Here is a 19,622-nt window from a genome sequence, read left to right as displayed (position 1 = left end):
GGGCAAGGCGACCGGGAGGAAAGCACCGCTATGGCTGAGAGCAAAGTTCCAGAGATTTTTATTCAGGCTGGGCTGCTACATACAAAAGAACTGTGGAAAGTTTTTGGTGGTGGGCCTCATGATTTTCGGAGCGTTCGCGGTGGGCTTACGGGCAGCTAATTTGGAGACGGACGTGGAGAAGCTTTGGGTGGAAGGTAAGACAGTTTTGCTTACGCCTTTTCATTTTTTTTTTTGTGATTTGTGGGCTTTGTATCAAACAAAAGCACATTTATAGGGGCATGTTTATTGTTGTTCAGTGCAACGGTTGGCTCATGTGCAATCATCAAAAAGTCCTCCCTGCTTCTGCAAATACACCAAAGTTATAATTAAGCAGCTTTTGGGGTAGACCTTTTTTTTTTCTCCCTTTTTGCCAAGCCGCCATTTTGTGTGAGTGTGTGTGTGTCTGTGAGTGTGTGTGCCTGCCCCCAGCAGTTGAATGCTCACAGTCTGTGTGTGTGGTCCCGTTTTGGACAGCTCTCAACTTTCCAAAAAGATTTGCCTCCGGCTGCAAGGGGAAGGGAGGGGGGAAAATAAGAGTGAGAGAGAGAGAGCGAGAGGGAGAAGCTACTCGAGTGAGGACAGGAACTCATGTTTGTGAGGCGGATCATAAAGCTCTCGCTTGTTGTTGCTCAAAGAGAAAATATACACAATGAAAGATTTAGTGCGGAAAAAAAAGAGAGAAAAGATTTTGCATGGGTGGTGTTGTTGGAGAGGAGGTGCCGGAGTGGGGGGTGTTCAGCGGCTGTGTTTTTTTTTTTTCTTCTCCCTTTTCTTCCCTTTGATCCACATTCCAGCACGGTCGTATGGCCCATTCATGAATAGAAGAGCACATTTTCTTCCTAAATATAAATTAAACAATGTTTTGGGAATTAAGATGATGAAAAAAAAATGCAGTTTCACATTTGCATGTTGGCCATTCTGCAGCATTGGTCATGTTTATTTTGTGCACAGAGAAAAAGTTACCCTTTTTGTGATTGTTGATTGACTGAAGATTAGTTTGAAATCAAGTCTTGACACATCATGTCATTTATATTTAGAAAAAAAAACAGTTTGTGTTTTTGGGGTGTGACTTCGTGAAAGGGCGATTTTGCTTTGTTAGCATTATTTTTAGCATTTCAAGTCCACAGACGATGCACACTACAGACATCTACAGGACTAACGTGGATCAGCAACAATTGCGCCACACACCGTGGACTTAAATCAAGCTCTGAATTTGCGTTGCCAGAGATAAGTCTAAAGCCATTGGTTTGAATTGTTCTGTTGAGTTTGATTCTGTTGAGCATCAGATACTCTAAAACTGCCGCTAGATGTCTACATTATCTACTTTTACTGTCTTGACTGACCTGTACACTGCACACAAAGAGCAGGCCTCAGTGGTTTCCTCGGTCCTGTACGTGAGGGGTTCCAGATGTTGGTGGGGAGAGATGTGTTTGTTTAGATTAGACTACACAGCTGAGGGATAGATTAGTTCTGCCTGGACCGTGGAACGCCGTGCATTGGTGCGGTGGAGGTGGTGGTGGTGACGGAGGGAGGGGAGGGGAGGGGGGTGTCCTGGCCAAGTCATCCAAGAGGAAAGAGAGCGGGAATGAGCGTATGGAGGGGCTGTTTATGTTTCATTTGGAGCTGCCCTCTGCTGCTGACCCGTGATCGACCCCGCTTGGAAGCTGTGTGGGCCCGTGGATGCACATGCACCCGCCTCAACCTACAGGGATTGCTTTTTTTTTTTTTTTTTTAAAAAACAAAACACTTTTATTTTTTTTAGGATTGCAATATAATGGGCACTCCAAAGTCAGTAGTCATCACATAGCGATAAAGATACGTTTCTGACAAGTATCGTTCTATCTATGCTGTTTGGTAAGCTAACCTAAGATTGACTCGGCTAGTTCGTTTAACACCCAAATTGGAAAGTTGCTCTTCCAATCAAGTCAATACTGCAAAATATAACGAGCCTTGGAGTTATAGTCATGAAATATTGTCCATACATTGTCTCATGTAACACTTTGTAAAAGGGAAGTGTTTCTGGAGAGTTTGCAAATTTTCCATCCATTTTCTATCTCACTTTTCCTCATAAGAGTGGCAAGTGAGTTGGAGCCTATACTGTACTAACTGGCTGGTGAGAGGCATGACACACCCTTGACTGGTCGCCAGCCAAATGCAGTACCTTATATTCCCTTTTGAAATAAATTATTCTCATATTACCGTATTGACAGGCCTTAATGCTAGAAAATGCTTTTCAGTTTGTAGTATCTATCCCGGTGGCCATCACGTGCTACAGCCTGTTTTTTTTTAAACCCAAGTAGGTCTCCTCGCTCATAGCAGTGTTTATAAGCACTCTGACACAGGAAGTTGTGTTTATTAGACAAAGTGACAGAGAGTGATGTGGATGGAGAGTCTTGCTTACACAAAGAGGTGAATGTGTCAAACCTAAGAGCCAAATATTTTGCACAGGATCTGGTTTTTTTTTTTTCGGTTTTTTTTATTCCACCCTTTCCCCCGCCTCGACCGAGTGGCTAAATGCCATGTTTATGCCAACTATGGCACTCACAGGAAGTCATTTGCTGGAACAGGAAGTTGTAGTATTGTTGTTTGCCCTCGACCTCCAGCTGACTTGGCTTTCTGCTCATCTTTCGAGTATCACGTTGCAGATGTGGATTTGCCGATTATCCGCTATTAAGCTGTATCCACGATGATGCAGCGGAGCGTAGGAATAAGACCCCCCTCTTCATTTTTTGTTTTTAAGAGCTCCACCCGGCTGCAAAATGGAAAACGGAGCCATCCCTCAGCATTCTGGGTTCAGGCAAACACAGGCCAAATTGTAAAGAAAATAGCGACACCACCTGCCTCTAATTAAAACAGTATCGCATAAACATTGGCCTTTCCTGTAGGACGGGCCCTCACGTGTTCGAAGACGGCCCGGGATGTGGCTCGGGCCAGTCAGCGCCGATGGGGTGGGGGGTGAAGGGGCTACGGTGAGGAGAGAATTTGCAAATGGGCCTTTTGAAGCTGAAGCGTTCCACGGAGGTTGGAGTTGAAACTGAGGCTGAAGCCGCGCTGTGTTTAACATGTAGTTTTGCTTAGTTATGATCCGTTACGCTAGCAAGCTTAGCCAGCTAAGATGATGATGACCATGACCAATTGCTTATTGCCCTTTAATTGAAGATATCGCATAGTCATTTGAATTTGTGTAAAAATCAACAGGCACACTCTCCGAAAGGCACAGTTTGTCTACTTAACCGTAAACAACGTATTATCCGTAAAATAAGGATATGTCGTGGAGTGTGAATATTTCCCTTGTGATTGATTGGCTGGCGACCAGTCCAGGGTGATAGACTTGAGCTCACTTGGGGCCTAAGCTACAAACGCTAGCTAGAAGTTCTTGGTAGCATCGTTTGTACTGATCAATAGAATTCCATAGGAGATATAGAGCTAGACAATTTTCTCCCATTAAAAAGTCAAATGTAGAGTTTTTTGTTATCCTGGGGTCATGTGACCTATGACCAGACTTTGGTGTGCCTTTTTCAGGTTCCAGCCTAAAAGATATATAGAGTACTTTTGTATGTCTGTCTGTGGGAGGGGTTATGGGGCATAGCGTAGAGGCCAGGGGCCACAGGGGTAGACCCTTGGGATCCTGAGGTCATCGCGTAGGGGCCTACGCTATTTAAAAGCTCACCTGATACTCACCCTGTGGCCTGAGTGCAGAGTGAAGACTCACAGCAGAGCGAAGGAGGCCGGAGCATGGTTTGGAAAGAGTGGTGGTCTTGGGGAGGGGGGGGGTCTTGAAATGCAGTACAGGTTGCAGCTGTCATCCGTCATTGTTTGTGTCCTGTGTGTAAGCATGTGTTGAATATACCAGGTGTCGAATGTGAGGTCATTTGCTGTATCATTACTCCATGAATGGACCCTATAGGTCCATTTTATAACTGTACAATAACACTTCTTTTCCGGGCTTCAACCTTTGCATCTGTTTTGCATCGCGTATGATTGAGAGCTGACTTGACAGAGTTAGTGCTCATTTTGTTGTTGTGCTTGTAAGCACGGTGGGGGGGCCAGGGGGTTGTGCGTGCGGAAGATGACGGGGGGCGGTTGCATCTTGCACGTATGGATGAGCCCGCTTTTTTAAAAATTTCATAGGCATGGGAGCACACACACAGTCACATAAGCAGAGTTGGAATTTTGGTTGACATGGACGAGGCTTACTATGCTATTTTCTCCTCTTTTCATTTTTTTCCCCTCCTCTCCACGCTTCGTCTCCAACCGCTCTCATTCGGCAACGACTCAAACATGGCCACACATCCCATGCTCGTACTATTTTTGCACATAACATCTAGCTTTCGCTTATTGATTGTTATGTTCAAAGAGAGGCATAAAACACATACAAATGGAAGTCTTTGCCACCCAAACTCGGAGCAAGCTTGCGTTGACCAGAAAATGGATTAAAGTTCTGTTGAAAGGAATAACATTCCAGCGTTGTTGTGTTAAACTTTATGAGTTGATGAAAAGTACAGACTAGCTGGTGAGGGATTTAGTGTGGGGAAACACTGCGCCTGTGGTACACTTCTTTTTTTTTTTTTAATCAAGCTAGCTGGCTTGCCTTTGAAAGCAGCTTTGTGTACATTACCCATAAAAAGCTACAATAGACCTGGCCGTTTGTGGTTAACGTCCAAATTGTTCTCATTTCAGAACAAAGGAAATTCTGTGAAATAAATTCATTTGTTGCAATCATCAAATCTATTAAAATGCCAGAGAGAGTTTTAATTTACATTTTCACATCACAGGTATAAGTGTAAAAAGAAGGTTACGGCAAGTCTTACAAGTACACCTCTAATCTAAATTTTGTCTTTGTAGAAGTCTTTGTATGATCACAACCTGTGTAGTGAGAGGGAAACTGAAAACAAAAATTGCAAAGATCTGTGTCCTGCCAATCCAATTGGGTCATTCTCCCAATCTGCCGCCGCCATAGTTGAATAAAGTACTCCTGGCGCCTGATCGATCAGCGATATCCATTATTCTGTCCACCGAGCACATGTATCTCATTATGTCCCTTCCATCAAAGTGAGATGTAAATTCACTTGGATGGAATGTTGACAGATAAATGCTAGTTTTATCGCTATGCTCCATTGTTATTCATTGGCGCACTGGCGCTACTTTACTGCCAATGTGGCTGCGTAAAAGAGACATCCGGAGCTCCATAACTGCCAAATAATTATTAAGAAAAGGTAGACTGCATAATAATGCTACTGTGTAGCTAAAACAAAAATGTGGTAAAATTACTATAAAGTTATACTTTTTTTTTTTGAGAGAGAAAAGAAAAAGCTCGACAAGATTTTCTGCCCTTTGACTTTCTAGGCATATTTTTCGTCCCCGACTCTAAATTTGATGACTTCCGCAGTGTCCAACTTTGGAGCTTTGACTGTATACGCAAATGACAGTCTTGTTATCTCTGTGTGTATGCGTCAGCGTGCACGGTAGAAGGTGCTCCCACTCTCATTCACAAATGACAAACCGAGAGATGCCTCCAAGCCGCTCTGTTTACATTTTGCATTCTTGCAGGCGCTCATATTCAAAAAGCAGAGCGAGGCCTGCGAATGACCGAGCACAGGAGACTGTGGAGAGAATTACCCTCCTCCCTCCCTCCCTCCCTCCCGCTCTCTCTCTCCTTCTCTTTGCCAGAAAGGTCTCTCTCTTTTACCCCTCCTGCCCCCCCCTCCCATCCCTGGCTGGAGAGAGTGGCCTCAGAATGCCAGATGTATTACAGAGTGAGCCACGGCAATGTAAACACTCAGGCCTGCCATGAGATCAGGGTGGTCTGGCCTCCCTCCCTCTGTCCCTCTTTCTCCTTCCATCCCTCCCTCCCTCCGTCTTCCTCTGCACCTCCCTCCCTCCCTCCCTACATTGGTTGCCAGAGGGGTGGAGGAAGCAGCAAACAGCATAGGGAGAGTGTGTTTGTAGCTGGAGCATAGTAGCCGCAGTGTTTTTCAATGCAAAGCATACGACATATAAAGTTGTTTGGCAGCCCTCCAGCCAGCCAGCCAGCCAGCCAACCAGCCAGCCCTCTGGCACGCACGTCGTCGAACACTCACAATTCCCGCTGCAAGGCCTCGGAGAATCTGGCAATTACACCGATACCACACATGCGCATGTGACGCCGAGTAAAGATTTAGAGATGCAAAACATTTCCGCTCTTGCTGAGGCTTCGCAGAGCCAGACGGTGTCACTGTGTGTGTGTGTGTCTCGCACAAGTTGTTTGCGTGTTACTGGAGCATTGAAGATGGGGTGATGAATACATTTCCTTCATCACTTTTGAGGAAAATGAATGATTAATATACTAGTGGTTATTACATCTTCCACACAGTTCTTTGGTTCTACTGATCCTGAAGGAAATTCTGGATCATTGCAAAATTTTGGTGTTCGAAGTGGGGATGTAATGCTTGCCTTCAAAGAAGACGGCCACCTGAACATTATCAATTGCTATTGTTATTGATATGTCGTGAACGCAAAGTAACCCTATGGCTGCCGTAACCACGGCAACTTGTCATGTCAAAGCAAAGAAGTTTGGTGGGGGGAATGAAATCAATTTGTCGTTAGTGTGCGTGCGCCACGCTTTAGGAATGTGCCACTTGGGGACACCTGGAATCACGGGGGCTATCTTTCCAGGAAATGACGAAGAGATGGCTGCTGCAGATTCGGGATGTTGGCCAATCAAGCAAAAGCAGGGACGGGCTCAGCTGTGTTGAATTTGATGGACACTGATATGAATTTTCCCAACTGAGCTACAGCAACAATGTGCTCAGATATGGTACAGTTATTTTTAATTGTCCACCAACCGCAGCATTTTCCAGCTCTCCTTCCAGTATTGCGCAAATCCGTTGCACTTGAATACCTTTTTTTTGGGGGGGGGGAGGGGGTGCGAGAGGGCAGATCTGAATGAAGGCAGTAACGTGGAAGAATCTGCCCATTGAGGCAGTGTGTGAATGTACACCTCATTCCGACTACTAAATACACCCATTTTAGGGGCCGCAGGGGCCGGACAGGTGATTAGCATAATCAGGGGCGAGAGAAGCCATACATATGTTAATGCCGGGCGATGGAATTGCTGATGGGGCTTTGTGTCTCATAGCTCATGGAGGTAGGTAACACATGCATGTCACAGAGCTGACCCCAATGCATCTACTCATCTTTTCTTGTTTTTAACTCATTTTTTCTTTCTCAAAATCCAACTTTTATTTATGCATCCTGCCTCCGTGTGGCGGTGCCCCTCCTCTCTGAAAAGGGAGAGAGCGGGGGACCGCGGTAAGGGGAGGGCTTCACCCTGGGTCAGATGGGGTTTCAGCTCTCAGTGAGGCCTTTCATCACATATTTGTGGCTGCGTGCACACCTGCATTGCTGAGCCCACATTCAAAGCTAGAACTACACTTTTTTGAAACGGCAGGGATCCCTGCCAAATGTAAAAGCAGAAGAAAAAAAAAAGATGGCCCGGATTTCAGCACATGCTGCACCCCCACCAAGTTTAGGGAAAATTTTGCCTGTTATTTTTCTTTAATAGCAACATGGTAGGCAACATGAAGCCGGTAGGCCATAAATGTCCATCTCACATTTCATGCAGTTAATGTGGCCTGCCACTCAATTCTAAAAACAAATAAAGTCACAGAGGAACTATTTAAAAAAATTCCACAAAATGCTCCTGTTACTTTTTTCCCTGTGTAATCTACACTGCAATATCACTCTCCATAATCTCAACTCTGCTACTGTGAGCTACTGTGGTTTGCCCACAGTCTCCCAATGGATAAATCACATGTCAAGAAGTAAACACAGAAGCCTAAGGTCCAAACAAGTCTTAAAAAAAACACAATATCTTGAACGAGGTCTTCAGCGGTTGTTTATTTTTATGGAAAAATAAGTGCCTATTACATTATTGCTTGTCCCATGGCAAAATGCAAAAGTGATTTTCAGGGTGAACTCAAGAGACAGCAGATGGTGGAAGGTAGTGGAGGAGGAAGAGTAATGATTTTGTGGGCTGATTGGTGGCAGCAGCTGAGCGGTTTTAATAGCAGGAAGGAGGCAAATGGACAGCAGACACATACTGAGGATTTCCTGTGGTAAACCGTACCTGCCGACACGAGGACACCAAAGATTTTTCTCACTTGGCTATTTTGTTCTTGTGGTGTGAGTGGAGGAAGTTGATTTACAGCCACATCATGGCTGATCTGATATTAAAAAAAAACATCCCTGCTCACATATGGATAGAGTGAAATTGTGGTTGTTATTGAGAGGCGGTTTTAATCCCATGATGTCATGTCACACTTACATAATGCATTGTATTGCCCTCAGCCGTTTTTAATAGCGGTGCGTGAATAAAATGTATTTTACCGTCAAAACATGCTCACATTTTGCCAGCTATCTAACCTGCAAGAAAACATGTGCTCACAGTGCTCGTGTTGTATTCTTGTCAAGTCATTTTTGCGTCTGACTTTTAGGGGTCTCAGGGCATGGGAGGTCGCCTAGTGCTTTGTGGCGGACAGATGGCCTGATTTTGGGGGGCTTCCTCCCCCACCGCAGGGGGTCTCTGCTGATAGGGGCTCTAATCCAGCTAATCCTTTTTCTACACACACACTCACACACACGCACACTTCCTCAAATCCACACACTGTATCTTGTGCACACATCGTGATGCAATGTGCTCACGTCTGGTTCATTTACTACCCCGAATTTGTTTTTATGAGTTTTAATTTGAGCCGCTAAAGCGATGCTTATTTTGCTACTGGGTTGCCCATGCGTGTGTGTTTTATTATTTATATTGTTTGTCTGTGTTTTCCTGGCTTCCGTTGTCAAGCACGCAACATGTGCATGAAGGGCGTGGGGCTGTGTTGTCGTGAAAGCTGCAGAAGTGGTGGGGAGGTGGGGCAGGAGGAAAAAAAAAAGAAGAGGGGGGGGGCTCTGGCTTTGACAGAGGGGCTGGGCTGATTGCCATCATGATCTGGCCAATCGCAAGCTGGCTTTGAATAGAGCAAAAAAAAGGGGGGGAGAGTGTAAAAAGAAGGAGGAGAAAGGGGGAGTTCAGAGCTGAAAGGAAGGAAGGAGGGAGGGGGCTGGGGGTCAGTGTCAGTTCCTTAGAAGCCCACTTTCTCTCCCTCCATTATCTCGAAAAGAGGGGAGTAGGGGTTAATGTTATGCAACACGCTGAATACTCACACAAGCCTTGGCCGACCTCATCTAATACTTTTAGAGCATCCATCGACTGGACTGTCTCATCATATTTGCGCCAAGGTAGATTGCAGATGTACACATGGTGGACACCTGGCTGTCTCACTTTTAGAAAGTGAAAATGGAAGAAAATATGGGAAGACTTTGTTTTGGCCCATTCATCTGACAAGTGTTTGATGGCCTCGTTCGTCCATATGAAACTTATCCAAACAATTTTTTTTATATGAATATTCACTGATCAAAATGTGTGCGATCTAGTGTGAATTTAGGGAGGCCCCACCAATCGGGACGTGAAGACCGGAGATGGCACAGGAAGTAGTCAAAGGTCAGGGACACCTTTCGGATGCCGTCATACATTAGAGGTCAAGCAGTTTTTGGAAGAGAAGGAATATGTGAATTTGTGTCACTGAGGAAACACAGCTGTGTGTACACACACACACATTTTCCTGGTCCAGCTGGGGTGTTAATCTCACCCCGAGGCTGTGTAAGTGTTGACCCCAAAAACGCTGTAACCTCGTGAAGTGAGGAATTCTGCTAGCCCGAGGCCGTAATGTGCTGTTTCCTGTCCAGCGACTACATTCCTTTAAGTTGTCCCGTCGTTTGCTCTGCCAACTTTGGTTGCCCCCCACCCCTACACACACACCAGCACATTCTGTCCCAGAATGTGTCTAAATAGGACGCGCCTCTTCCCACATTTGTGCAATTTGCTCTTTGCAGTGGACTTGAACAAAGCCTGGGGGGTCAACTTGAACTCCCGAGTGTTGAGTGTATCAGACAGACCGGCCCGGCCCCGGCCCGGCCCCGGCCCGGCCGTCTAGTGCACTGTCTCCAAATCACTTCCATGCGTGCTCCTTTTTTTAGGGGAGAAAAGGAAGAACGGCGTAACGTTGCCGCATGTCGTTTGCTTGGACGTGGCCTGCTATTAATGAGGACTCAGTATTACAAGCATGCGATCAGATGGGAATGCTGCTTGTGGTTCGGGGAATAAAAAGAAATCAAGTATGTTTTCCTAATGCCCCCAGACATGGCTCCCCTCTCTCTTCCCGCCTCTTCTCTGGGTGGTCCTTGCCTCAGCAGAACAAGCATGCTTATGTTTAACTTTAATGCCATTACGACGGCTTGAAAATATTCAATCTATGCCCGCTTACGCCAACTAAGCCGCATTGTTAAATTGGGTTAAGATGTCATAAAATGTTACAGATTTTCACACTTGGTGCTTGGTGTGCCAAAATCTAAATTGGGGAAATTGGCCATTTTTTAATTAACTGAAAGAATTTGTGCATACAAATCTGCACTCGTTGGTTTTGTTTTTGACATTTTATGATTCTTAGCTGATTAATGCATGATCAAGATGGTTCGTCTTTAGCAGAGGCAAGCGCTCCAATCTAGTTCTTTCCATGTGATGAGGCGTTCCTCTAGAAGAGACTCCAAACGTTTGCACCAGTGCAGTCTCATGCATTTGTCGACCCGTGTGTGTTTGTGCGAGAGGCTTTGCCAGGGCAGCTTGGCCGTACCGGAGAGGAGACGGCCAGCGGAAGGAGCTGAAAGGCCGCTTTTGTAGCCGGGGTGAGCTGAGAGCCGAGGGCGCACGCACAGGGCTTAGTCCCACCGTGATACTGGGAGCACAAGTTGGAAGAGAGCCACCCTCTTTATCACACACACACTTTCAGTCCACCTCGTGTTCGAGTGGAAGCGTCAAATGTGGATTTGCTCATCGACCGATTGTATGAGAAAAAAAAAGTGCTGTTCTTGAAGATGTGATTAGGTTGAGGTCAGGTGTGCATGACTGTGGCTTTGCTCTGACAACTACAAAGGATCGTTTTTGCACTCACACAGATGTTGCAGCACGTTGCAGTATGTGGCTTTTTCACACTCGCTGGTCACTTTTTTGGGTCTTACCAAAAAATAGCTAACATAAGAAAGGACATTTTCAAAAATGGTTGATGCCATGTTGGTGGTGTGGGTCCAAAGATTCAAACATCAATCACCGTGTAATTAGCCTTATAATTTACTGGGATGAGCGCAGACACATTTTTAAGATCTTAAGCGTTTTTTTTTTTTTTTTAAATGAGAGACCACACTGCTCTTATGGTGTGTGATGTACTCCAGATGACCAACAAAATATTCCACACACTGAAGAACTCCACCACCACTCCACGAGTCTTCTACCCCAAACCAGATGCCTCAAGAGTTGTCTTTTCACCTGTTGCTGAACTTAATTCATTAATATTACTGAATAAATTACTACTTTGGATATTACATACTTCCTGTATATTATTATTATTATTATTATTATTATTATTATTATTATTATTATTAAAACTTGATGTGCTAGAAACAAAAACAAGGCAGATTCAGAATCAGCGCCCAAAAATTACTTCTCTAATGTTAAAAAAAAAAAAAAAAAAAATTAGTAAAAAGTGCTTTGATCGGAATGCCCACATTTTGCTTCTTATTGCCGACGTGTGTAACTTGTTTTAAATGTTTCTCAACTTGCAGCACGTGTGGTTAGTTCATTTTAAGTGTAGGACATTTTGGACTATCAGTTGAACCACCTCAAATACATTGTCCACTATAAGTTTGAGAGAAAAAAAAGACTTTGAAGGCAAACTCCCCACAGAGAAGCAGACGGTTTTCGACTTTTCCTTTACAACTTCTTTTATAACTCATACTAAATCTTATCAGTGCTCGACTCATTGCAAAAAAAAAATCCCGGGTATGTAACATCAAACATTTTAAAACTTCTTTTCTATTTCTTCTCCCCGGCAGTGGGCGGACGTGTGAACCAGGAACTGAAGTACACGCGACAGAAGATCGGCGAAGAAGCCATGTTCAACCCTCAGCTCATGATCCAGACGCCACGCCAGGAAGGAGCCAGCGTGCTGACTGTGGATGCGCTGCTACAGCATCTGGAGTCAGCCTTGCGAGCCAGCAGAGTTCATGTTTATCTTTATAATCGGTAACGTCACCATTGTCACCCACTCTTGCGAAATATCATAAATGTGGTGACTACATTTAATTTCTCCCTTTTTTTTTTTTCAGACAATGGAAATTGGAACATTTATGCTATAAATCAGGAGAACTAGTCACAGAAACACATTATATGGATCAGGTAAGATGGGAAAATAAGGTCTTCTCTTTCAATATATGTATATGCTCAAATAAGAGCAGACTGGAAGTATAATGCAAAAATCAAGACCTCCCCCAAACCATAGAAATGAGCTCTGGACTCAGCAAAAATTCACCAGGCGCACCTTCACAATCTAATGAAATGCATTAAAATCCAAACGCTACATGAAAAATGCTCAGTATTGATTGGATCTGTCACAGGTTTTCATTTTACATAATGAAAGGTCAATAAAGAGTCAACAAACCAGAATAAATGTCTGAATTCCTGATACGAAATTAAGCTGACCCTAACGTACGTGTATGCCGTGTGTGATCAGATCATCGAAAAGCTTCATCCCTGTCTCATCATCACACCTCTGGACTGTTTCTGGGAGGGAGCCAAGCTCCAGTCTGGGATGGTCTATTTACCGTGAGTATTCTCACCTTCATCTTTTTCCTCCTGATCATTAGGATGCTTAGCCCATTGCCTCACTTGTAAACTGCCCAAGCCAATTAAAAATTAATTATCCGCACAATGTTTCCTTCTCAGTAAGAACCGGTTACTTGTTTTGGGGTTAGTGATTACTAAATGCATTGGAGGTTGACAGAGTTGCACTCTCATGCAGATCCCATTACTCTGATTCACATTGTGAAGTCTACCTTTAGCTCATTTGGGATAGACAGCCATCTTGGAATGGTTGTCATGGCAGCACTATAACAGCGAGTTTGTTTACAAGAGAAGAAGATGGGGATCTTTGAATCCTGTTTTTCTATCTTTTATGCGCGCTTCCCAGGCACACTCAACCCAACCATCAGACTCCGCAAGCGTGTGTGTGTGTGTGTCCTGAATTCGTCCCCTCTGAAGGCTCCATTGTAGTGGTTGTTGGCATGCGTATCGCTGGCGATCGCCTCTCTTCAGCCCTGGGCCTCACATCATTGTCTGGCCTTTCTGTTGCTAATGGCCTGTTGCTACAGTAATACTTCTCCTCAGCATATTTGTGTACGCATGCATACGTGTGCGCTTCTCCGTGTGAATCGCCGGCTCGAGTTGACCCAGATCAAGTAGCGGTCGGTTATCGATCTACACAGGCAATGCTTCCATTTGTCCTTTGGATGAGAAGCGATAGATGATGTTTTTTACCATGTTCTGGTTGGGAGCCTGTGAATAATAACCCAAGCCTGGTTAAGCACATACAATGTGCTGTGAATGACAGAGAAAGAGAAAGAGGGAGATTTAGGCTGGAATGTGCAAGGCATGGAGAGCTTAGAAGGGGACAAGGAGCACTCGGGGCAGGAATCCGACCCTGGCACTGGGAAATTCCTCTTTGCTGTCACCTTGCAAATAAAAGAAAACTTGGTATGGTGCCTTAGCATGAACATGAATGAAGATGAATGTCTTTCCGCCTCATGATTGCTTTTATATGATCATTCAGGGAGATATGTTTCGGTACAGAAGGTTGGTTGTATTCTTATCTGCGTCACCGTACCTTCACACAGAGGTAAAGACGCTTTGCAGTGGACCAATTTTGACCCCAAGGACTTCCTGGAGGACCTGCGACGGGCACACTTCCCTGTGGAGAGCTTTGAGGAAATGTTGGAAAAAGCTGACGTGGGCCACGGCTACATGGACCGACCCTGCCTGAACCCCGCCGACCCCGACTGCCCCCTCACTGCCCCCAACAAGAACTCCACCAAGGTCGGCAGGCGTTCTTTATATATGTTTTGGCTCCATGTGGGATTTTTGAAGGTAGCTGTTGACAGTTTATTTTCCCTTCTTGTTTTGCTTCTATCGCGCCAAAAGCCGTTAGATGTGGCATGGACCCTGAGCGGCGGCTGCCACGGCCTTTCCAGGAAGTACATGCACTGGCAGGAGGAGCTGATTGTAGGCGGGACCACCAAGAACGGTAGCGGACCCTTGCTCAGGTAACACATCCAACAAGATCTGCGCCTTGCTTATTCTGGAGCGACTGTGTGTTTTCTGTTCTTCTTTACTCTCAATGTATTCTGAAATTGTGTTTGTGTGCGTGTAAATCTTGCAGTCATTAGCAGATTCCAGTAAAGTCTTTCATTTCCAGCTGCTCCATTTCACCACATGCATGGACACTCCACATACACACTCATCAGCACGCATACTGTACATACATGTGCTCACAATGATCTATGGCCTCGCTAGTTTATCCAAATATACCACATTTTTTGCTCCACAGACCTAATTCCAAAGCAAGCCGCCAGACAAATATTTCAGGTCATGCGGAGGACACCTGCTTTATGTACACGAATGTTCTGTGTGCACTATGTTCATAAATGAATGGCCAATAAGCATAAACATTATTTAGTAAGCTAAACAAAACTGGTGTTATTAGGGATGACATAGAATTTGGGAAACATTGTTTTATTTGTAAAGTATGACTGAGCTTGCTGCAGCATCCCGATACTAAAGGGACAAAACATTTGGGCACAGCTCTTAAGGAAATAATTACATTATGTCTGCAGTTCTTTAACTCATTCACTGCCATTGAAGACTATAGATGTCAGATATCGATTTTAACTGGGCTGGCATAGAATGAGTTAAAAATGTACTGTAGATGGTCCACAATTAAATGCTAGCTTTTCTTAAACACACAAGTCCATGAAAGCATACTTGTTGTGGAAGCACTTTCTTTTGGATGAATGGCAAGGCTTCTCATAGAGTGTCTGCTCTGAGTTTCGTTTTTTCTCTTTCCAAAAAAGAAGAGAAAAGAATTGCTAGTTGTGTTCATCTTCCATCAATATGAACGTCTCTTCTCCCTCCAGCGCTCAAGCCTTACAGACCATGTTCCAGCTGATGACTCCCAAGCAGATGTTTGAGCACTTCAGGGGCTACGAGGAGGTTTCCCACATCAACTGGAATGAGGAAAAGGCCGCGGCCATACTGGAGGCCTGGCAGAGAAGATATTCAGAGGTACGCAAGCGAGACGGGAAAATAAATCTCCCGTGAATCCCCAACGATGATATTCTGAGGTTAGCATGTGAATGCAAGGAGCCCCTGATGGATGCTAGGTCGCCTGATGATATCTGCTAGTAGTGGGTACAACGTATAGTATAGTAGTAAGCTGGCCATGTCTGGAATATATTAGGAACATTTGGATCTAACATAACAATCACTTTCCCAGCTGTGGCCCCATTGGTGGCTCGGGTGTGACATCATCTCGCCCAACCCCCCACCCACCCCACACCAACCCCCCTGCTTGACACACAGTGACCTCGGTGTGTGCATGTGTGCGCACCATTCATCTTAGGGGCCCGGGGGGTGCCACCACAGAAAAAGATCATTTGTTCAATGGCTGTATATGTATTTTTTTATTTTTTTATCAATGGTTGTAATCCAAGCTGCCGGCGTCGTGCTGTGTTGCGTGTGTTCAAATGTGCGGCGTTGGGCGTGCCTGCGAGATGTGTACACGTGGTTGGTGCAAGTGTGTGTGTGTGTGTGTTCAAGAGGATGTGTGTGAGAATGTGTGTCAGCCAGCCGCGCTCCCCGCTGAGCAGTAACTGCAGGTCAATGTTGAAGACATCTGTCTGCACACGGATAGGAAGACAGGGAGAAGGTGGATCGTGGTACTGTCTTACAAAAACAAGTTTAGAATGGATACACAGCCCTGATTACCTCCCCCAAGGAGTTTAGGTTTTCTGCTATGTGACTCCTTCACTGATTTGCTTGTTTTTGTGAGCAGGTTTCTGTCAGGATTTTTCTGACACACCTCAATTAGTGGCCTGGGGAGTTTATTTACTCAACTGTAGAAAGCACCAGGCTTTATTTGAAGTAAGGCGTCTATTTACAGATGAGGCCTTTGTTTAAGAATTGATTGTCATCCATCCGTTTTTTATAGTGCCTGTTGTCATTATGGTCAAGGGTGGGCTATAATCTATCCCAGTTGACTTTAAGATAAGAGACAATGTACACCATATGTATATATGAACAACGCTAAGCTAGTAGAGACAAACACATCAGCACAAGAAAGTAAACCAGATGAAAATTGTGTTAAAATAAGAAATTTATGACTTAATCGTTAATGTCTCGTGTCCAGGACTGCATGCATCCAGTTGCAATTTGTTATCATTGCTGCCAAATTAACATCAACACTTGCACACTAAGTTCCATTTCTTGAATTCTGTTCCAGGCTGTTTTGCAGAGCGTGGCAGCCAACTCATCCCAGAAGGTCTTGACTTTCACCACCACCACCCTGGAGGATATTCTCAAGTCCTTCTCCGACATAAGCGTCATCCGCGTGGCCAGCGGCTACTTGCTCATGGTAGAAGACAAGCCTGCTCGTCCATATCCGAACGAGAGAGTTGTATTCCCCCGTGAGTCATCTTCATTATCCGTCCCCAGCTGGCCTACGCGTGTCTGACCATGCTGCGGTGGGATTGCGCCAAATCCCAGGGGGCCGTCGGGTTGGCGGGAGTCCTGCTGGTGACGCTGTCGGTGGCGGCGGGCCTCGGCCTCTGCTCTCTACTGGGCATCACCTTCAATGCTGCCACCACACAGGTAACTCGGACGAAGACACTTAATATAATAAGCAAATATGCATTGTATTATTTACAATCAATGGTTTTTGGGCTGCAGGTTCTCCCGTTTCTGGCTTTGGGTGTCGGCGTGGATGACGTCTTCCTCCTCGCTCACGCCTTCAGTGAGACAGGACAGAACAAGAGGATCCCATTTGAGGTGAGTTGAAAAACATCCAAATATTTTGTGTACAACCAAAATAGTTTGCACTGCTTGATGGAGAAAAAAAAAATAAAAATTGACTCGTCCACTGTTTAATCACCATTATGAGCCGGTGCCTTATGTTAAAAACAGTAGTCGGGATTGCTTGTCACTGTGAAAGTGCGTACAAAAAATGGCAATTTCCTATTTGTGTAAAAGCCGAAGAAGTGACATGTTTTTCTTCGGATCTTAAGCCCCCTTTTGCACTGCCAAAAGACACAGAATGGGTGGTTAGAGGACTTGTGAATTTGTGGCCATATTAGGGGCAATGTGCTGTTATGATATTTGTATTATGCCAAGTTTGCAGTTTGCATGGCGTTACATTAACGTGTTTGTCATTAGAACAATTTGATGGATTCTACAACAACAAAGGGTGTAGACGAGTGTGTTTTGTCTGAAAATTTAATCTCCTGTAGGGGAAAACAGGCATGCATTTGCTTGTTATTGTTGCATCTCTCCCTCCACCTCCAGCTTCCTTTGAGGAGATGAAAACTAAACAGAGCTGAACCAGATCTTGCCTCCCTCTCTCTCTCTCTCTCTCTCTCCCTCTCTCCTACACACACACACTTGCACAAACATGCCCGCAAGCAGACGCTCCCTGTGTGGTCCCGCACGTTGTCAAATCTTCACATAGCAGTTGCCGCCAAACCTTCCTCGTGCTTATCCGTGTGCGTTTTCAAATATGAAAGGAAAAAAAAAAGTTGCCACAATGATCTGCTTTGAGAGACATCAGCTTCCTCTCTTGTATAAGCTAATAGCACTTGAGCTGGCTGCAATCACTGTCAGTCAGCATCAGTTCCATGATAATGCTCCTCCGTCTCAAGTATTACACATTTGCCTGTGGCTACAGACGAAGTTGCATCAATAAGTCAGTAAGTCATTCCTTTGTCTCATCTGGCACAGGACCGAACCGGCGAATGTCTAAAGAGGACCGGAGCCAGCGTGGCGCTCACTTCCATCAGCAACGTCACCGCCTTCTTCATGGCCGCCCTCATACCCATTCCGGCGCTACGGGCGTTCTCATTACAGGTACGCACGGATCTAATTTCATGTAAACAGGAATTAAAGATTCAGGCAAGAGAACCTTTTTTTAAGTTCTATTCCCTCTTCTATGGTTGTCATTACACATTTTTCATTCATCACAATTGTCCAATTCTCTGACATTGGTGACTCCAAATTTTGTTTGACTTTTGAGGTGTAGTTTTCCAAAATATTTTGCTTGGATAGTTACTCTTTTGACTCAACTTTGGAGGTTCTTCTGTGTGTTTATGTGGAAATGTGTGTCTGTGATTAGAAGTCTAAATTCTAAATTGAAATTCACCTCCCTTCGTGGTCGGTCTGGTATCTATCCAGATTGTGGATGAGGTCCATGTAACTGAATCTCTACGTGAGTGTGTGTATCACATTTATGTGTGAGTTTGCAGGAAATGTAGAATCTAAGTGGGAGGTTTAAATAGCAATGAAACGCAATAATTTAGCTGTATATGTGTATAAAGATGGGGGCGGGCATTGTCCAGTGGGGGGGATTCTGACTTCTCTTACATCTGTCACAAATTAGAGACGTCATAAAAACAATGAAAAGTGGGACAAAATGCGACGCCTCACGCAAAAGGCCTCACGCTTATACAACATTATGCTTAAATAAAATGAATACATTTTGCTGTTGTGCAAACCTGAATGATTGCAAGATCAAAGTTATTAATACTATTATAATAATCATTAAGAATTAAGCTTCGATACTTTGGTAGAAACCAGGGCCTGAGGCGCTTTTACTAAAAGACCTCTGAAGAGGAATGTGGAACAGCTCCATTGTGGGATCAAAATGAGCAACGTTTCCATGATTACCACTACCACTGATTAAACCTTGTGCAGGACTGTGTTAAATTTTGGAGGCGACAACATCAATTTAAATATTACTAAGCTGATAGGCAGCAGACACTTTGCCAAGGGGGTGGAAAGAATGATGTATTTCTGTCCGCCAGAGGCTATAACAAATACAAACTCAAGGAAATTCACCTTTAAGAATGCAGTGCATGTTGGTATTTGTTTATTTGAAGTTAAAACAAAACTATATTGCTGTCTTTATTCATGTAGCATAGGAAATAGTGATCTTGTAACACATGCACGCAGAGGCCAGATTTCACCAGAGTGAGTATTAGCATGTGTGGATGGATGGCTTTAGTACAGCCACTCTGTCAAACATGATCTATTTACCCCATGGGTCGCACACAGGCTGCTTCATTGTAAGCTCACACTTGCATTTAGCAGCACATGCCTAATGCACATAGCATCCATTCTTATGTACGCTTCCTCTGCCTGTGCAGCGACCAATCATAGCGCTCTTGCACTCTTTCCCCTCCCGCGGGATCGACATGGCTCTGCTCGCTTTTGACACTTTTCAGGCACTCTTATATAGCACACGGTCAGGATGAATGGACAGAAATTCCCCACAGACACACTTTGACATCTGGAAAAACTCCCCGATAGGGCGAATCCATGTTCCACATGTCCCAATATTTTTGTCCAGGGA

At 44.6% G+C, this 19,622-nt stretch overlaps 1 protein-coding gene across 2 annotated transcripts in view; it reads left to right on the top strand.

Moving 5' to 3' along the window:
• The window catches only part of ptch1 (patched 1), a 39,901-nt gene that overhangs the window by 2,741 nt on the left and 17,538 nt on the right, over nucleotides 1-19,622 (top strand). For both annotated transcript variants that reach the window (XR_011086629.1, XM_049763537.2), the window contains exons 2-12: nucleotides 2-194; nucleotides 12,010-12,199; nucleotides 12,283-12,352; nucleotides 12,687-12,778; nucleotides 13,846-14,044; nucleotides 14,150-14,271; nucleotides 15,142-15,289; nucleotides 16,506-16,637; nucleotides 16,718-16,873; nucleotides 16,952-17,050; nucleotides 17,996-18,121. Coding sequence is in view for 1 of the 2 variants with exons in the window: in XM_049763537.2 (XP_049619494.1) it covers nucleotides 2-194; nucleotides 12,010-12,199; nucleotides 12,283-12,352; nucleotides 12,687-12,778; nucleotides 13,846-14,044; nucleotides 14,150-14,271; nucleotides 15,142-15,289; nucleotides 16,506-16,637; nucleotides 16,718-16,873; nucleotides 16,952-17,050; nucleotides 17,996-18,121 (1,527 nt within the window). In the remaining variant the exon portion in view is untranslated. The remainder of the gene's footprint in view (nucleotide 1; nucleotides 195-12,009; nucleotides 12,200-12,282; nucleotides 12,353-12,686; nucleotides 12,779-13,845; nucleotides 14,045-14,149; nucleotides 14,272-15,141; nucleotides 15,290-16,505; nucleotides 16,638-16,717; nucleotides 16,874-16,951; nucleotides 17,051-17,995; nucleotides 18,122-19,622) is intronic.

This window comes from Syngnathus scovelli, chromosome 3, assembly GCF_024217435.2.
Source record: "Syngnathus scovelli strain Florida chromosome 3, RoL_Ssco_1.2, whole genome shotgun sequence".
NCBI classification, from domain to species: Eukaryota; Metazoa; Chordata; class Actinopteri; order Syngnathiformes; family Syngnathidae; genus Syngnathus; species Syngnathus scovelli.
Note: the sequence above shows the minus strand (reverse complement) of the source record. Positions and strands in the feature narration are given on the sequence as shown.